Source organism: Ruditapes philippinarum, unplaced genomic scaffold (genome assembly GCF_026571515.1).
Source record: "Ruditapes philippinarum isolate M1 unplaced genomic scaffold, ASM2657151v2 ctg7692_1_1_1_1, whole genome shotgun sequence".
Taxonomy (NCBI): domain Eukaryota; kingdom Metazoa; phylum Mollusca; class Bivalvia; order Venerida; family Veneridae; genus Ruditapes; species Ruditapes philippinarum.
In genome coordinates this window covers 17596-37801 of record NW_026852813.1, presented here as the reverse complement: position 1 = coordinate 37801, position 20206 = coordinate 17596, and the positions used below count along the sequence as shown (strand labels likewise).

Genomic DNA, 20206 nt, shown 5'->3' with positions numbered 1-20206 from the left:
ACTCTTAATTTGAGCATCATATTTATGATATAAAACCATAAAAAATTGTGTTACAGGATCTTTAACCGAACGTGAAAACGTGAATGTCATGTTAGAAAACTTTTTACTTTGCGAACTCCTTATTCCCTTACAATTGATTATTCATTGATTTAATATGATACATGTATGGAAAGTGTAGCTTATGGAATATGAAATAATTCAAAATGATTACAACGTCGTAGGTACACAACTTTGTGACATGAGCGTTCACTCATGGTGGAAAAATGGAGTCAACAATTATGGCTTCATTATACGCTATACAGATGTGTAGTAGTCAAAAAAGCTAATCAAGTGTTTTGCCCTTTCTATGAGATTCTTTTTAAAATTAATCATTCAAATTGTAAATATTTCACTGAGAAACGATAATACGGTGTAACTTTTCACTCAGCCACGTACATGAATTTGAAATATCGTTATTTTAAAAAAATGTAAAGAATTGCCCCCACAGGGGCACATCTCCAGGTCGGCATACACATATGTTCATAAAAATATAACTAAGATTTGTATGTAAATTGTTTAATAAAAATACTTATATAATAATATCTTTATTTTGAGACAATAATACATGAAGGATATACAACAGCAATCATATGTATCTTATATCTAATAAAGCATTCTAAAATAAAAAAAAAACAGAAACAGAACATGTATATAGGGACAAAAATATAATAAAATCTAACTAAAATGTGTTATATCTGAAATAAGATAACTCAATTTGTTTATTTTAGAATTTAAAGTATGTAATAATAATTACATTCTGTCTTAGTAATTGCTTATTTATGTTTATGTCTTAAGTAGTATTTATTTGCCCCTATACCATATATAAAAAGTATCGATGCCTTACTCTAGTTAAAGTCACTTTTTTGTACAACTTATTGTGCATATATTTTAGAACACCATTATCATAAAAATTAGAATGATTGTGGACGAATTATGATTTTAACGTTTACAAATACTGATCGGAAAACAGGCATCTAGCTTTTCCACAAATCATAATTATTGGTTTTCTTTTACTTCTTTATATTCATTTATAGATTTTGCAATATTTCTTTTATTTCACTTCACATACATAGAAAACATTACAAAGTAATACTAAACAAAAATATATCTTTTTGATTATAATTGACAGTCGCGTTCCATTTTGTCCAGTAGGGGAAAAGGCAGGAGCGTCTATTATTGGACGTCTTACTTGATCGTCTTCTATCAACGCTAACATTGCTCAACGCATGGCCACCAGTTGCTAGTACCACCAGTTAAACTTAGTTACATTAAAGTGTATTTCTTTTTGTTTGTGGGATCTACTTTGTTTGTTTTGATTTACTTATTCGATTTCCAGTGACGTCTGCACAAAAGTTGTAAATAAGTCATAACACGTCAATTCTTAATTTCTTTTTAAAAAGGATACTACTTTTATATCTTTCCTAGAAACCATTATCTATTTTGATAATTGTCAATATATCCAAATCTCGGTACCCAATAAGCAGCTGCTGTTTCTTGTTATCGTAGCATAGGGAATCAGGTTCCATTAAACCATCTACCAACTCTCCTAAGCATTTACCTTTTCCATCGAACATCATAACATTTCCCGAGGTGTATCCTGCGATACAAATGATATCCTTTGAAACAATACCAGCTTTTCTCACTACCTCCGACCGTTTACTTTCCATAACCGACCATACGTTTCCTTCCCTGTCTAGACATGCAACTTTGTTACCCAAATCTGATACATACATAAACGCACCGTCTGTTGCAACTGGGACAAGTTCTTTCCCAACAGGGTTGAATATTGTTCCTGAAAATGATTCAGAATTGAAGGTTTTTATGACCGTTCCCCAACGATTATAGACCTTGATGTCATTTCCAGTGTAGCACCATATTTCGTCGCAAAAGTAGGCAATACCAACAGTGTCACCGCCCTCGATTTTTATGAAATAGTTTTTCTTCAATGTGTCCTTATCGTAACAAACAAACAATATAGTGTGATCCTTGAGTTTAACTGCTACCTCACTTTTGCCTGTTAAACAAATACCCGATGGACTAGATGCTAATTCGAGTTCTTCTGTGATACTATAGTCTTCATTCAGCTTTTTCAACTTTTTATTTGTGCGATCACAAAGTATAATTGTACCATCAAAAAGCTGGCAAATTCCAGTTATGCTACAGGTCTGTTTATCACCATTTCGTTTTATGTTTATATCGTTCTGTGACTGTTTGCGAATTGGGTTGTCTTTGATATTGAAGCTGGTTTTACTTCCAACAACCTGAACAAGACAATCAGCTGTTGACAAGTATTGTATCAATTCTTCATTCTTAAACCATTTCATTTTCCTCTCATCTTTTTCTACGCTGTCGTGCTTATTCTCTAATTCGGCCATGCTATGTTTGTGCAGAATGTGTCTTGCAAATTTTCGTTTTTCATCTAGGTCCACCTTTGTTTTAACTTTACTTCTTAACTCATTAGTATCAGTAAAAGCTTGCAAAAGAACAGAATATTCTGTTTGCAATTCTTCCTTTAAACCATTATATGTAGTGCAAGCCTTTGCTTGTGCATCAAGCGCTAGTTCTTTGATTGTGTCAATCATCAAACGTTCCGTGTCTTTAATGGTTTTTACAATTTCATTCTTTTCCTTATCTAGTGTAATCAGATTTATTTTTTTCTTCTCTCTTGTTACCTGTATTTCACCCTGCAAAGAGTCGCCTTTACTCAGTATGATGTCTTTGTTTTCGATAGAAATCCTTTTAGTTGCTTCTTTAAGTTCTAGTATTCTAGTGCAGTGCCTTCAATAGTTAAAAAGAATACATGTGCATAATTTAAAGAAACAAAAATTACAATTTACAATTTTACACGAAGAAGCATAGAACAAATTGATTTATTTCTTTTTCAAAATATGAATTTAATATTGTCCATAAAAGCTAATTTTGACGTCATTGTTGTGCATGTATTATTTAAATGTTTAGATACATACAGCATCATTTTAATAACACAATGTATTTGGTTACCTATGATCCTTAGCAACACATAGAGAGCAATACACCATGTCATGATCACCACAGTACATCTCGATATCCCTGTCAAGATGATAGAGACATTTGAACATTTGGTCCTCATCTGATGTAGTGTCGATGGAATCTGTCTCACAATGTTGGTGTTCGTTGTCATGTAGCGCGTGTTTCTTCGTTGCAGAAAATTTAAGATGATATTTTATGCACGCTGCACAGAGATATTCTTTACATTCTTTACAGTATTTCAACGCCGTTTCATCATTGCCTTCGTCAGCGCACGGTGTGCACGAGTACTCAAAATCTGCATCAGATCTTGGTACTGGATTGTTGTGTTCGCCTCCCTCTGCCATCTGATATAATGAAATATAAAATTAAATTATATAATCAATAAGGAGCAAAAAATGGCATTATACAATTTATTATGTCCCCTTCGAAGAAGAGGAGGCATATTGTTTTGATAATGTCTGTCTGTTGGTCTGTCCGTCGGTAGACTACATGGTTTCCGCTGATTATCTTTTAAAGTATTTATCACAAAGTCTTCATATTTCACATAGTGATTGGTCATAACTAGTGATTGACCCCTATTGATTTTGAAGTCAAAAGTTCAAAGCTCAAGGTCACATGGGCCTTAAATGTCAGAATCGTTTCCGCATATAATCTTGAAAAGTGTTCATCACAAAGTTGTCATATTTCACATGGTCATTGGTCATAACTAGTAGATGATCCCTATAAATTTATGGGTCACAAGGTCAAAGGTCAAGGTCATAAGGGCCTTAAATATCAGAATGGTTTCCGCTGATTATCTTGAAAAGTATTCGTAACAAAGTCTTCATATTTCACACATTCATTGGGTATAACTAGTATCTGACCCGTATTGATTTTGGGGTCACTAGGTCAAAGGTCAAGGTCACAGGGACCTTGAATGGTAATATGATTTCCGCTTATTATCTTGGTTACTATTTATTACAAAGTCATCATATTTCACATATTGATTGGTCATAACTACATGTAGTTGATGACCCCTATTGATTTTTGGGTCACTAGGTGAAAGGTCAAGGTCACAAGGGTATTAAATGTCAGAATGGTTTCCGCTGATTATCTTGAAAAATATTCAACATAAAGTCTAAATATTTCACATGCTGATTGGTTATAACTAGTAGATGACCCCTATTGATTTTAGAGTTACAAGGCCAAAGGTCAAGGTCACAGGGGCCTTGAATGGTACTATGATTTCCACTTATTATGTTGGTTACGATTTATCACAAAATCTTCATATTTCACACATTGATTGGTCATAACTAGTAGATGATCCCTATTGATTTGAGGGTCACTAGGTCAAAGGTCAAGGTCACAAGGGCCTTAAATGTCAGAATGGTTTCCACTGATTATCTTGAAAAGTAAACATCTCAAAATATACATAATTCACATATTTATTTGGTCATAGATAGTAGATGACCCCTATTGATTTCAAGGTCACTAGGTCAAAGGTCAAGTTAACAGTGGCCTTGAATGATAATATGATTTCCGTTTTTTATCGTGGTTACTATTTATCAGATAGTCTTAATATTTCACATATTGATTGGTCATAACTAGTAGATGACCCCAATTGATTTTTGGGTCACCAGGTCAAAGGTCAATCACAGGGTCTTTGAATGTTAATATGATTTCAGGTCATTTATCTTGAAATATAATTATCACAAATTCTTCACAATTCATAGTGATTGGTCATAACCAACAGATGATCCGTATAGCTTTTGGGGTCACTAGATCAAAGGTCAAGGTTTCGGTGGCCTTAAATGTCAGAATGGTTTCCGCTGATTACCGGGTATATTGAAAACTATTTATCACAAAGTCTTCATATTTCACATACTAATTGGTCATAACTACACTTCCATGTACCCATTTATGGCAAGTATCTAATAACGTGAGTCTAGGGCTGTAAAGGGGGAATATGTGTCGTTCGACATTTCTTGTTTTTACTTTTATTGGTAGAGGGTTGTTTGTCTTATAGCGCTTATGTTATATACACTATTTATGTTTAAGCTGCATTTTTAATTACCGGTCCTATATTTATATACGCAGTCGAAAACAAATTTTGAACTATTACTGTATTTTTTCCTTTTCTAATCCACAGTCAACGACTTGTACCTCCTATTGCTATTTGAACAACGTGTTTAGTTAATGTACGAGGGGAAGTCAGAAAATATCCGGACTTTTGACTCGTTCTCGAAAACAATTCAACATTTAAAAAAAAAAATATTTCTACTCTTTTTCAATATATTCTCCACCTACGTCTACGCACTTTTACCATCTTCGTGGGAGCTTTTGTATTCCCGCTGTGAACCAAGACGTAGACCTATGTTTTAGGTTCTGTGTAACAGCAGATATCAAAGCCGCCCTGGTCTTATATTTCTTTCCAGCAAGCAATTTTTTCAGTTCTGGAAACAAATAAAAGTCACAGGGGGCGAGGTCTGGGCTATAAGGAGGGTGAGACAACAGTTGCAATTTGTAAGAGTTGATAACCTCCACTGTAGCTGCGGCGGTATGGGAGGGGGCGTTATCGTTAAGAAGGAGGACATTTTTCTGTGCTAACCTGTGACGCATTTGCTTCAGTTTTTCTCTGAGATTTTTCAGATTTACTTCAGAATAGTACTTGGCGGTGACAGTTTGACCTTTTGGCATGAAATGAGTAAGTATCATTCCTCGTGAATTCCAAAAGGCAACAAGCATGACTTTGCCAGCCGAAGAAGACAGCTTAAACTTTTTAGGAGGTGTGGAACCAGCTTGTTTCCACTGCTTTGACTGAGCTTTTGTCTCAGGTTCGGAATAATGAACCCACATCTCATCTCCAGTGATAATGCGGTTCAAAAACTTATCTCCTTCACGATGAAAACGACTTAAATGTTCTTTTGCATTGGTTACTCTGGTTGCCTTTTGATCTGCCGACAGCTGTCTGGGCACCCACCTGGCACTTACCTTGCTCATGCCTAGGTGTTCGTGTAAAATCTTGTGTGCCGATGCCTTACCGATACTAAACTTGTTAGCTACCTCCTCCAAAGTTACTCGACGATTTTTGTTGACAAAAGCTTTAACATTTGCTACCATTGTTTGGGTTACAAACAGTCCTAGGCCTGTCACAAACACTTGTTCTGCCTTCACGAAACTGATAAAGCCAGTTGTAGAAGGTTGAACGTGATACACATTTATCAGAAAATCTTTTTTAAGCCTCTGAAAGATGTGGCAGGGCTTTTCATCTTCTGCAACCAGAAACTTTATAACAGAGCGTTGTTCCTCTAACAAAGAGTCCATGATAGACAAAACACCTATCATAATTATATCAGAGGGCAAAATACCGTGTATACACACTTATCATTTAAAATAAACTGACCACGTTATTGGCGAATGAACGTAGTTTTCACCAATATATAATGTGTGTATATAGCTGCACGTGGAAAGAGAGGATCATGAAAAGTCCGGATATTTTCTGACCGTCCCTCGTACATGCGTCATTTTCTCGTGCATGTGCAGTCCGCTAAGGGCAAAAAGACAGTTGTCCTAAATAGAATATATGAATATTTTTACAAAATTCCATGCTTTTTACTGTTAAAATAGTGTTTAAAACATTGAATTTAGTGCATATCATTTAACAAAAAAAAAACGTCTGCGGAAAATCTTCTCTATTGTAGAATTTGGAAAAGTTTATGAGTATTTTAGAACCCCCTCCACCCTCTCCCTCACAATCAGATTAAAATATCTAAGATAATCTTTTTTAAGATTTGTTACAGTTTATATAACACTATATAAACGATTGTTTGCAACATAACTCAGGTAACAGAGGTAGCTAGAAAATGCTACATGCTAAATATCTATTTTGTAACATGTACACTGTATAAAATTAAGTGACCAAAGTAACCTCAAAAAAGCAAAACCACGATTGCCAATTTATATATGTTTGAATTTGTATGTATCCTTCAGTTTTTTATCACATATAATATGAATTCATAAACATTGACTCAGTAGATTGATGCAATCACTTTTTCGTAAATTTAAAATAGTGTCGGAAAAGAACTTTATAAAATTTCATATCTTTTAATCGTATCCATTTCAACATTGTATATATTGAATGAATGTATATTATGTACTGTGTATGATTATGAATAAAATATGTTTAAAATAAAATCGTTATTACTAATAATACAAACTAAATGACCCCAAGAATTGAACCATTTTTGAACTTTAATATTTACATATTTGTGATTAAATCAAGCATTACTTAGCCAAACAATATTATTGAAATTAAAGACTTTCTTATTCTTAAAATGATAGGAGAGATACATACATAATGTTAAAGAAAAGGGTAGTATTTCTTGTTCCTACTTGAATTTAAACCCGCGCGTTAAAATGCAGGTTAGACTACTGTCAAACAAAGAAATTACAGATGTATTTTATATCTATTATTAAAAAAACAAAGAAAGCAGACCAAACCGCTATTAAAGAAACTTGAAAAGATTTTTTTAACGTAACAATTAAAAAAAAAAGATTTTATTATCTGTGAAAGAATAAAACATATGAATCAACCTCATTTGGGTTTGTTCTTACTTCTGCGTTAATTAAACTGATTGTCAGGATTTATTAAATGGTTGTAAACACAATACCTAAACTTGTATATGTAAGAGAAGTGTCATAACATAATGTACTAGAAAATAAGTAATTTAAAATTCTTACTAAAGCTATTTTCCGATTGCCTCACTTTCGATTTCGCTTCTGTTTGTGAACGTCTAGCCTATCGGTAGTCAAGATAACCCAAGATATAGGATCTACTAATCGACGCTTTAACGGAGGCCGGAGGAGACCGTTTATAAGTTTGATTTTATTTGTTTTTGATTATTCATCGAATATGGGTTCGTTTTGTTATAACTTATGTATTAAAACAGTTTTTTATATAGTATTAAATCTGCCCTGCTTTTTTGCCATCTTATATTGAGCATTTGCAAAACTGTACTTCCCTTGATATAAGGTTGGTACATTCCACATCAGTTCACTTGACATAGGGTATGAACCCCTGTAATACATCAATCTGTCCTTGCTGTATAGTAATTTATTGCCATTTCTACCGCAATGTTTTGCATACATAATGAAAACAGTATCATGTGCTATCAAATAGGATCGACGTGAAAATGTAACATGGATTGTTGAGGTTCATTGGTCAGAAACCGATGTTAGCATACAAAGTCAATGTGACCATGACCTTTGATCTCTTGTCCCAAAAATCAATAAGGTCCATCTACTTACCAAGGCCAGTAACCTATGAAGTTTATGGATTTTTCGAAGGGGTGTATAATAAAGGTTTCATGAATTTTGTTTATTGTTTATTCTGGTGAATTAGTACTTGTACATGAATTCGGTGGAGGGAAATTGTTATAATTCACGGTTAGGCTCCCGAGAAGTAGAAGTTTCGGCAAATGATTATTTTTCAGCCAGATACTAGCTAAGTGTGGAGTACGGAAATGTGTGGTCAATAATGGGTTTGGAAAGACTAAAAAGAGCAAGTAGGGCTTGTATTGGTAAAAATGATATCATTATTCTTGCAGGATTCATCTCGGGCAATATAATGATGGTCAATAAGAAAGGTAAATGTTTAGGAGAATTGTTAGACGGATTAGACAGTCAAGACTCTCTGTGTTATGACAACAAGAACCACCAACTGATTGTTGATCATAAAACAGGAAAACTATAACAATAATAAAGAACTATAGTTGAATGTTTGTAAACTACATGGTGGTGACAGGAATGCTGTTTTATTGCTATGCAATGACAGACAAAAAAGATGCGCATAATTATTTTATGATAAACTCTGATAATCAAATATAACTTGGACTACTAAGGTGATGAATAATTTTATAATATTTTAAGTTATGTGAAACATTAATTTTGATTAAATTTGAAACCATCATTCATTTGAACCTGACATGCATGTATATAATACATGTATATCAAATTCGATTAAATTTGAAACCACTATTTGAGAAGCGTGATGACAAAGATTATAAGTTATACGCTCCAATTACTTGTTTTTATATGTAGAGTATTAGATGATTAACTTTGAGACCACCAAACACTGACAAATCCCACACGGGACACCATAGTTTATGTTAAATCATTCTCTAAATCGAAACAACCTCCCCAGGCAGTGCAATAACACCGGAAATATAATACGCGGGCGGCGGATTCCGACGGGATTACAAATGACTGCTGACAAGTTCTGACCACATTTGGATATGTTTTGTTCTTTCCTGTTACAAAAGACGAGTTTTTTTTTCAATATCAATCAAACTTTAGAGAGTGTAAGCTCAATGTTGTTAATATTACATTTTTTTCTACGTTGTAGGTATAAAATACATCTTGACAATTAAGAATTGAGATATATACAGATACATTTTATATAAGGAAAATATTATAATAAAAATACCATAACATTGTTAGAATTGATAGTCATATGAATAAAAACGACACTACTTTTTGCATATTAAAATGCAGACTGGATTATTTTCGGATTTGAGGTCATCCCTGATTATTGAAAAAAAAAGAAAAAATTCCATCCCCTTTTTAACATCTATTTATAGTTTTAGCAGAACAGACTTTTTTGTACAATACTGTAGAAATGAAGGTTATTAATTATGCATTATGAAATCTTTAAATTTACAATTGGAAAAAAGAAAAATAATGAAAACTTTATGATAACTCAATTTGTTTATTCTAGAATTTAAAGTATGTAATAATAATTACATTCTGTCTTAGTGATTGCGTATTTATGCTTATGTCTTAAGAAGTATTTATTTGCCCCTATACCATATATAATAAGTATCGATGCCTTACTCTAGTAAAAGTCACTTTTTGGTACAACTTATTGTGCATATATTTAAAAACAATTTTATAATCATAAAAATTAGAATGATTCTGGACGAATTATGATTTTAACGTTTACAAATACTGATCAGAAAACAGGCATCTAGCTTCTGCACAAATCATAATCATTGTTTTTCTTTTACTTATGTATATTTCATTTATAGATTTTGCTATATTTCTTTTATTTCACTTCACATACATAGAAAACATTACAAAGTAATACGAAGCAAAAATTTATCTTTTTGATTATAATTGACAGCCTCGTTCCATTTTGCTCAGTAGGGGAACAAAGCGGGAGCGTCTATTATTGTTGAATCGGGTTGTTTTAGAGAGTATTTCCTTTTGGTGGTGATATCTGGGATTATCTTATCCAGTACTTCCATGACGTCTGACAAAAGTTGTATATAAGTCATAACACGTCAATTCTTAATTTCTTTTTTAATTACTTTTATATCTTTCCTAGAAACATTCATCTATTTTGATAATTGTCAATATATTCAAATCTCTGTACCCAATAAGCAGCTGCTGTTTCTTGTTATCGTAGCATAGAGAATCTGGTTCCATTAAACCATCTACCAATTCTCCTAAGCATTTACCTTTTCCATCGAACATCATAACATTACCCGAGGTGTACCCTGCGATACAAATAATATCCTTTGAAGCAATACAAGCTTTTCTTACTAACCTCAACCGTTTACTTTCCATAACCGACCATACGTTTCCTTCCCTGTCTAGACATGCAACTTTGTTACCTAAATCTGATACATATATAAACGCACCGTCTGTTGCAACTGGTACGGGTTCTTTCCCAACAGGGTTGAATATTGTTCCTACAAATGATTCATTATTGAAGGTTTTTATGATCGTTCCCCAACGGTTATAGACCTTAATGTCAGTTCCAGTAAAGCACCAAATTTCGTTGCAAATGGAAGCAATACCAACAGTGTCACCGCCCTGGATTTTTATGAAATGTGTTTCATTAAATTTGTCCTTAATCGAAACAAACAATAAAGTGTGATCTTTGAGTTTAACTGCTACCTCAGTTTTGCCTGTTAAACAAATACCTGATGGACTAGATACTAATTTGAATTCTTCTGTAATGCTATAGTTTTCATTCAGTTTTTTCAACTTGTTATTTGCGCGATCACATAGTATAATTGTACCATCAAAAAGCTGGCATATTCCATTTATGCTAACGGTCTGTTTGTCTCCATTTCCTTTTATGGTTATATCTTTCTGTGATTTTTTGAGAATTGGGTTGTCTTTGATATTAAAGCTGGTTTTACTTCCAACAACCTGAACAAGGCAATCAGCTGCTGACAAGTATTGTATCAATTCTTCATTCTTAAACCATTTCATTTTCCTTTCATATTTTTCTACGCTATCGTACTTATTCACTAGTTCAGCCATACTATGTTTTTGCAGAATGTGTCTTGCAAATTGTCGTTTTTCATCTAGGTCCACTTTGTTTTTAACTTTACTTCTTAATTCAGTAGTTTCAGTAAAAGCTTGCAAAAGAACAGAATATTCTTCTTGCAGTTCTTCCTTTAAACCATTATATTTAATACAAGCCCTTGCTTGTGCATCAAATGCTAGTTCTTTGACTTTGTCAATCATCAAACGTTCCGTGTCTTTAATGGTTTTTAAAATTTCATTCTTTTCCTTATCTAGTGTATTCAGATTTACTTTTTTCTTCTCTGTTGTTACCTGTATTTCAGCTTGCAAAGAGTCGACTTTACTCAATATGATGTCTTTGTTTTCGATAGAAACCCTTTTAGCTGCTTCTTTAAGTTCCAGTATTCCAGTGCATTGCCTTCAATAGTTAAAAATAACAAAAAGCAAGTGCATAATTTAAAGAAACAATAAATACAAAATGCAATTTACAAATCTACACAAAGAAGCATAGAACAAAGGGATTTATTTATTATTTAAAAGATGAATTATATATTGTCCATAAAAATATTTGACGCCATTGTTGTACATGTATTATTAAAATGTTTAGATTCATACAGCATTATTTTTATAACTCAATGTATTTGGTTACCTATGATCCTTAGCAACACATAGAGCACAGTACACCATGTCATGATCACCACAATAAATTTCGATATCCCTGTCTGAATGGTAAAGACATTTCAACATGTTTTCCTTATCCGATATGGTCTCAACTGAATCTCCCTCACAATGTTTGTATTCTTTGTCATGTAGCGTGTGTTTCTTCGTTGCAGAAAATTTAAGATGACATTTTATACACGCTGCACAGAGATACTCTTTACACTCCGGACAGTACTTCAACGCTTTTTCATCGTTGCCTTCTTCACCGCACGGTGTGCACGAGTACTCAAAGTCTGCATCGGAGCCTTGTACTGAATTGTTATATCCACCTCCTTCTGTCATCTGATATAATGAATATGAAATTAAACTATAGAATCAAACATTGAGCAAAACGTGGCACTTTACTTTTTTTTACTTTAATTGGTAGAGGGTTGTTTGTTGTATAGCAGCTATGTAATATGCAATATTCCTGCTGAGCCTAAATTTTCAATTACATATCGAGTTACTTATCTCGAAATTTCGACTTACTTACTCGAAATTTTGACTTACTATTTCAAAATTCGACTTATAATCTCGATATATCGACTAACATTGCACGACTTACATTGCTTGCCGGTGCAAGGATTTAATTCAAGATACATTCTTTCATGTGTAGCTGTTGCACATTGACAGATCACCTATGTATTTTACAGAACAATTCAATAGGAATAACTTGTCCACACACACAGACCGAACATATCCTTTACATTTTGTCTAATTCCTTTTTTGTGGGGGATTAAAATCATACTTTCCACAGTCCAAACCCCACCCTATTGTAAACTGTGCAATATTCATGTGTTTGCTAAGTTTTAAGTTGTGTGTATACGCAATTAGTCTGTCATGTTTCTTTATACTAATATTTTTTTGTAACATTCTTTAAAAGATGTTTGTCAATATTCTATTTTCTTTTATTTACTCAGACTTTGATTCATATTGTGTTGATAAAAGATGATAAAAGTGGAACCTGTTGTCCCAATATATATCCGATTTTACAAGAAACGGAAAAAATTCTGGTATAGTCAGCCTAACAAATTTGACAAAGGCCTCAGCACGCCCTGTTTTGGCCACTCCGCGGTACTTTTCTCAGATGTCCGGCAAGTGAAGTATAGGATCTTTTTATTCACAGGGATGTGAAGATTATAATAAGAGAAAAGATATGTTCGAACAGGTGGGTTACAATACAACGGAACGTACAAATTAAAGGAAGCCTTGTGTTTTTGATGTCGAGCGTGTATATGCGATTGTCAAAGTTGACCACACTAATAAGGTTAAGGTTAACTTCAATAGTTTGTCCAGGCACTAGGGTCTCCATCTCCATCATACAATCGCATTCCCTTCTATATCTTATATTATCTAAACTATTGGTAAGTCATAACTTTCTTGGCCATTCTAGTATATTGTAACTAAGTCAGAATTTCGAGTTACTAAGTCAAAATTTCGAGTAAGTAAATCGAAATTTCGAGTTAGTAAGTCGAAATTTCGAGTTATTAAGTTGAAATTTTGAGTTAATAAGTTGAAATTTCGAGTTAGTATGTCGAAATTTCGAGTAAGTAAGTAAAAACTTCGTGTTAATAAGTCGAAATTTCGAGATATTAAGTCGAAATTTCGAGTCACTATGTCGAAATTTCGAGTTAATAAGTCGAGTTTACGGGTTCGTAGGTCGAAATTTCGAGATAAATAACTCACAAACATGCACGTCTTTAAAAAAAATAAAACAAATGTAAATGACTGATTTGCTAATGCAAATTATTTCGCAGAGTTCAATCATTTTCAAACTTTGCAGCAAAATAAACCAATCATATTAAGTATATTTAAAAACGCTTACTTTTTTCCGTTTGTCCCACTTTCGATTTCACTCACAAATATATCAGTAATCTGTTTGTGGAGGACAAGACTCCAACGTCCATCCGTATGTTACATACTATAGTATATTATCAGTACTCAAGATAACACATTATAATTATGGTATCTACTTATCGATGATGTATGGTGTCCGCTTTAACGGAGGCCGAGTGTTTAATTTCATATTTATTTGAAGATAAATCGAATAAAGATTCGTATGTATCAAAAACGTAATATTTTAATTAAAATAAGCCTTGCGTTTTCGCATTCAAAGATTGTGCATTTGCAAAATTGTTCCGTTGATAGGTATATATTCCAGAACAGCTCATTTGTCTTGTATTGTAGAACCATCCGTAAAATACAAAAATGTGTGCATGTGCCCATAGGACAAGAAATATCTAGCAGTATTTAATTGTGTTCAATTGTCGCATGATAATATGAAACAATCCAAATAAGTTTATTGTATATTACAGGTCCCTTATCCAGACCAAATATTCAACTAGATAACTTATATTATATTCGAGTGCATTGATGCCTCATTGCACTTAACATTTTGTCATAGGCAGATGTACAAGTGTTTATCTTGTATGTTTATACTTTATGTTGTATGTATATATTATGCTAGTTATTTTATATTATTCTGAATTAAGGTATAAAAGTATGAGGTTATTATAAATTGTTGAGTACGGTGTCCTTATCGTGCCATTTAGAATGTCGTCCGTCGCGTCTAAGGGTAGACACACGACAATGCGAAGTGACATCGCGACAATGCGAAGCGACGCTCGACAACGCGAAGCGATATGCGACAATGCGAAGCGACGCTCGACAGTGTCAAACGATATGTCGCACTGTCGCCTAGAAATGTCGCGGTAAAAAAGGGCGACATTTAAGAAATGTCGCTTCGCGTTGTCGAGTGTCGCTTCGCATTGTCGAGCGTCGCTTCGCGTTGTCGCGATGTCACTTCGCGTTGTCGCGATGTCACTTCGCGTTGTCGCATTGTCACTTCGCATTGTCGAGTGTCGAGGTTGGTAGAAGTGCATACCACGACACTCGACAATGCGAAACGACAACGCGACAATGCGATACGACGCTCGACAATGCGAAGTGACACTCGACATCGCGAAGCGACATTTTTAAAATGTCGAGTAAATGTCGCGTTATTTTTATGATTTTTACACCGCGACACTCGACAATGCGAAGCGACACTCGACAATGCGAAGCGACACTCGACAACGCGAAGCGATACTCGACAACGCGAAGCGATACTCGACAACGCGAAGCGACACTCGACAATGCGAAGCGACATTTGGAATAATATCGTATCGCATTGTCGTGCGTCTACCGGTGCTTGGTCAGAATTTACTAACTCACCGACAAACGGTGCGATCATGGAAGGGGTCGCACTAAACTGCTGACGAATTAGCTGACGATATAGATATATAGGAAACTGCTGACCAGTTAAATAAAGAAGGATTATCGGAAAATGCTGACCAGTTACACAAAGAAGGGAAACATTGAAGGTGTGAAGTTATATAAACACGCCGTAGGGGGTAATAAAAAGATGGGAAATTACTTTTATTCTTTTAATTATATTTTTAATTTTTGCATTTATATGACTATGTTTATAAACTAAATTAATATATACATTTAAAGTACCATAATATCATACATTTTAACACGGATTTACATTACTACATGTAATATAAATCCGTGATTTTAAAAGGATATATTAAACAGCTTTTATACCTCTAAAGATATGCAAAAATTTGAATTAATGTTTTATAAAGAATTATGATGTTATGAGTTTTATCAAAATCTCTTGTTAGTGATATTTCAATAGAAAAATCTTGTAACGGAAAAAAAATGTATTTTCAAAAGCAATAATTGCAATTTGAATTAATATTAAATAAGTCAGCAGTGTTTTAACTTAATTAAATGTCGACAAAATTTTATACAATATATTGAATTTCGTACATTATAAAATGAATTAAAATTTCACGACAAAATATATTTTTTTCTATATTTCTAACTGGTCAGCAGTTTCCCTATATATCTAACTGGTCAGCAGATTCTACTACATGTGTATATGTTTAACTGGTCAGCATTTTCTCGCCTGAATGTAAAGAGCGTTAAATTTGCTAACCATATAGAATCACACTGGCCATAGCTTTCGCAGAAGCGGTGGGTCTACCGGTGCGGCGATGGAGAATTCGTCGCAGAAGCGGTGGAAAAACATGGCTATCGGATAGTTTTTTGCTGGTGTCGGTAAGTTTATGACTTATTTGTACGTCATGTTTTTATGTTTTACTGATAACACCTAGTGAGACTGGAGCCCACATATGTACTCTTCCAACTTATTACACGCATGGGGTGCAAATCATGACCAGGTATGCAAACACTTCTGTACAGTTTGACGAGGGGACGCCACTTTTGCCTAATTTTGTTTATAACACTACAAATGTACTCAAAACTATCCCTAGATACACTGGCATCGCACCGTATGTATGATAATTACATAAAACAACCATATTTTGGAACTTTTGGAAATTGATATTACCATTTTCATATAAGAATTGACAAAAATTGATTACAACGCAGACGGCGGTGGATTCGATTGCAACGCAGTGCGGTGGACCCGATATCATTTATGTCTTTTTTTAACGTTAAAGTCACAGATACTTAGGAGTTGAGCTCCAAACGCCTAAAAATACAAATGAAATATATATTTGTTAATCCTAATTCATATATAGTTGTTATATATATATCAATGAAAGTAAATATACGTTTTTTTGAAAACAAAATGACTCTCAGATATGCTGTATATAAATGCGCTTTGAACCAGCCTTGCTATAATCGGAGTCATTCGGGATAATGCGGGGGTTCTCACATTCATAGCGCCTCGCATTTTAATACGACAGAGCTGAGTGCCACGCTTGAATTTGTTGAAATATTTTGTAAATAATTTAAAATAAATAAAACGGCGATAGTTTAAATTTTTTCACATAGTGTGTTTGTATATTGAAGATGAAGTTTGAAATTGTTGAAAAAGAAAAAAAATGATGAAAATATATAATAAGTACCAGTAATATATGTCTAATAGATGACGCGTGTCGCCTGTTGACAAAAGGATAATGTGAAAATATTGGAAATAGAATCAATTGCAAGGTGATTTGGAGGATGTGCGATTTTTTCTAACACATTTTTTTTATCTTGTGTATATTTTTGACGTATAAATATTTACTTTTTCTTCAAAACAGCATATATATAAGTTTTATTGAAAGATATGATAAGTATATGGGCTGGAATTAATAAATATACAATTATTAGGATTTTAAAGCAGCACGCCTCAATATTCATGTTTATTTTCATGAAAAGTTTGGAAATGTATTTATGTTTCACTTTTACCACGGTACATGTTCCTCCTTGTTAACTTGTGTCATCCTCAGTAGAGTTAAAATACAAACATAGAAATTTGATTGATAATGTCTGGCAGAGGCAGACGTCTTTATTGTCTAAGAAGAGATTATGATATAATCAAAAGATTAACCAGAAACTTCAAATACGCTTTCATATAGAAAACAATTGTAGCAAACGTTATAATAGATGACACAAAGTTGGACAACAAAAACCACCAAACTGTCCAACCAAAGGAGGAACGACAGACCGTGAAAAGCAACGAAAACGAAAGAGCGACAATTTAAATTGTGACTTAAAGATTACAATTACAATTTACAAACAAAAATATACGATAATTTGAACGCGTGCATGCGCAATTCGCTCATAGACCAATAAACAACATTTTCGTCTACCTTTTTTTGTCAGGTATTTTGTAATATTTTATTTCATAATGCATTCTATAATTTTTTATATTACATGCAGCCTATTTATAGCTTTGTACACGTTAAATAAAAATTTGATATAATTTAATGTTAATATGTAAAGTAATATTAAAACTAGAAATGTGTCCATAGGACACGGGTGCCCCCACCGCGCCACTGTTCTGTCAATCTTTTTCCTAAGTCAAGGGAAATAACTCTACAAATACTGGATAAATCCACAAGCGAAACCCCAGGTGCAAATCTAAATATGCTGAGCAACCTGCCCATAAGGTTTAATGACTATGTCAAATCCTTTTTGAGTTACATGTACATGCGACACAAGTTGAAAATTGCAAAATATTTCTTAGTCAAGGGCAATAACTCTGAAAATACTAAATAAATCCAGACGAAAATGTTTGGTGCACAACTGCACATCTGATCAATATTCCTGTAAAGTTACATGACTCTAGGTCAAATACTTTTTGAGTAACGTGCGACACGTGTTGAAAATTGCAAAATTTTACTAAGTCAAGGGCAATAACTCTGAAAATACTAAAAACATCCAGACGAAAATACCCAGGTGCACAACTACACATGCTGATCAACATTTCTGTAAAGTTTCAAGACTCTAGGTCAAATACTTTTTGAGTTACATGCGACACAAGTTGAAAATTGCAAAATTTTACTAAGTCAAGGGCAATAACTCTGAAAATACTAAAAATATCCAGACAAAAATACCCAGGTGCACAACTACACATGCTGATCAACATTCCTGTAAAGTTTCATGACTCTAGGTCAAATACTTTTTGAGTTACGTGCGACACAAAAGTGAACGGACGGACGGACGGACGGAAGGACGGACGGACAGACGGACGGACGAACAAGGGTAAATCTAAATGCCCGCCACTAACGTGGGGGCACAAAAATGAAAAAGATAAAATAAAAAATAGATAAAGCAATAAAGCTAAAATTAGTGTCACTATCAACAGATCTTATCTTATCTCATCTCATCTCATCAATGTATTCAAATTTTATCACAAACTGTTCATAAGTAAAAATAAAGTTCAAAATAAATTTATGACCAATGTGTTAGTAATACATAGTTAATGATGACTCTTGTGTGTTAAACTACAAAAATATTTTGATTTGTTAAATTGATAAATTAAATTCAATATACGAGTTTAAGCTATTATTAACATTTCAGCGATACATAGTTAACATATACTTCAATATGTTGAACTAGCGTCCAAACTGGGATTTAATTTATCAAGACATTTTATAAGTTAAATGAATGCATAGTTTGTAAAGAAATTACAAACTTTAAGAATTTTTTTATTCAAAAGTTAAAATTACCATTTAAGCACTACATAGTAAACATACACCCCAATATGTTAAACTAGAATCTAAAACAGGGATTGCTTTTTAAAAACATATTGATAAGGTACATGATGCATAGATTGAAAATAGAAAAAAGAATACAAGATAATTTTATAATTAATGTATACATTATAATTACTTTTTAAACAACCTATACATAGAGGATATTGAATAAGTGTAAGTTCATTACTGAATTTATTGCACGAGTTGAATAAAATTATATTATGCGAGCCTCTGGCGAGCATAATATTAATTTATTCAACGAGTGCAATAAATTCAGTAATGAACTTACACGAATTTAATATTCTATTTATCACATACCCAAAATAGAGACCGTTTAAAGTGAAATAAGAGTCATTTTTCATTGACGCGCCTATAGTATAACGCTAACATTAAGCGCGTCTTTACACTATGTTAGCATAACTAAATATTATGGAACGCCTTGACTGTCTTATGTGTAGAATAACTGATATACATGGTTAAATGTCATTCTGTTGAGTCCGAGTTACAATATGCTGGGCCAAAATCCCAATATACTGGGTGAAAATCCAAATGCGCTCAGTTATTGAAGTGTAATGTTGTGTGCTGATTACATTTTATTCAGTCAAGTCAATGTATTGCCGGGTGTATTAGTCGTTCTGTTCAGTTCTTAAAACAAACAGGCATGTGGTAACACAATTATGTTGAGATAAAAAGATATGTTGTAGGGTGTGACAGTTGTTATGTTCGTTTAAAATAGCTCTTCTCATCATGTTCAACCATGAAAATCAACAGTTGAGAGGTGCTATCATTTCGTTGGGCTGAGGCAGTGTATTATTGGGTGATACTTTTATTATTTTCAGTTGCAATGACATGCTGTTGGGTGCTTTATTCAGACTGTTCAGTCGTGAAATAGAACTGTTGAATAGTACTATCATTATGTTCAGTTCAGATGATATACTGTTCGGTGCAGAGGTCATTATGTTCAGTAGTGAACACAAACTGTTGTGTGATACTATCATTATGTTCAGTTCAGATGATATACTGTTCGGTGCAGAGGTCATTCTGTTCAGTAGTGAACACAAACTGTTGTGTGATACTATCATTATGTTCAGTTCAGATGATATACTGTTCGGTGAAGAGTTCAT

General features: G+C 33.5%; 2 protein-coding genes across 2 annotated transcripts; both read right to left on the bottom strand.

Moving 5' to 3' along the window:
• Positions 1 to 687: 687 nt before the first annotated feature.
• Positions 688 to 7840, bottom strand: LOC132725233 (uncharacterized). The gene is made up of 3 exons (XM_060710331.1): positions 7768 to 7840; positions 3040 to 3392; positions 688 to 2817 (listed from the first exon to the last, which is right to left on the bottom strand). Exons 2-3 carry the CDS (start codon positions 3390 to 3392, stop codon positions 1461 to 1463), a joined length of 1710 nt encoding a protein of 569 aa, XP_060566314.1. The 5' UTR covers positions 7768 to 7840; the 3' UTR covers positions 688 to 1460.
• Positions 7841 to 9797: 1957 nt separating this feature from the next.
• Positions 9798 to 13952, bottom strand: LOC132725227 (uncharacterized). Its single transcript, XM_060710319.1, has 3 exons — positions 13868 to 13952; positions 11993 to 12345; positions 9798 to 11761 (listed from the first exon to the last, which is right to left on the bottom strand). The coding sequence occupies exons 2-3, from the start codon at positions 12343 to 12345 to the stop codon at positions 10408 to 10410; spliced, it is 1707 nt and encodes a 568-aa protein (XP_060566302.1). The 5' UTR covers positions 13868 to 13952; the 3' UTR covers positions 9798 to 10407.
• Positions 13953 to 20206: the final 6254 nt, after the last annotated feature.

What these genes read in the sequence shown, in the direction of transcription:
- LOC132725233 (XM_060710331.1), bottom strand. Translation starts at nt 3,392, where the DNA reads ATGGCAGAGGGAGGCGAACACAACAATCCAGTACCAAGATCTGATGCA. An exon ending in TGTGTTGCTAAGGATCATAG is followed by an intron (nt 2,818 to 3,039) that starts GTAACCAAATAC and finishes TAACTATTGAAG; the next exon opens with GCACTGCACTAGAATACTAG.
- LOC132725227 (XM_060710319.1), bottom strand. Translation starts at nt 12,345, where the DNA reads ATGACAGAAGGAGGTGGATATAACAATTCAGTACAAGGCTCCGATGCA. An exon ending in TGTGTTGCTAAGGATCATAG is followed by an intron (nt 11,762 to 11,992) that starts GTAACCAAATAC and finishes TAACTATTGAAG; the next exon opens with GCAATGCACTGGAATACTGG.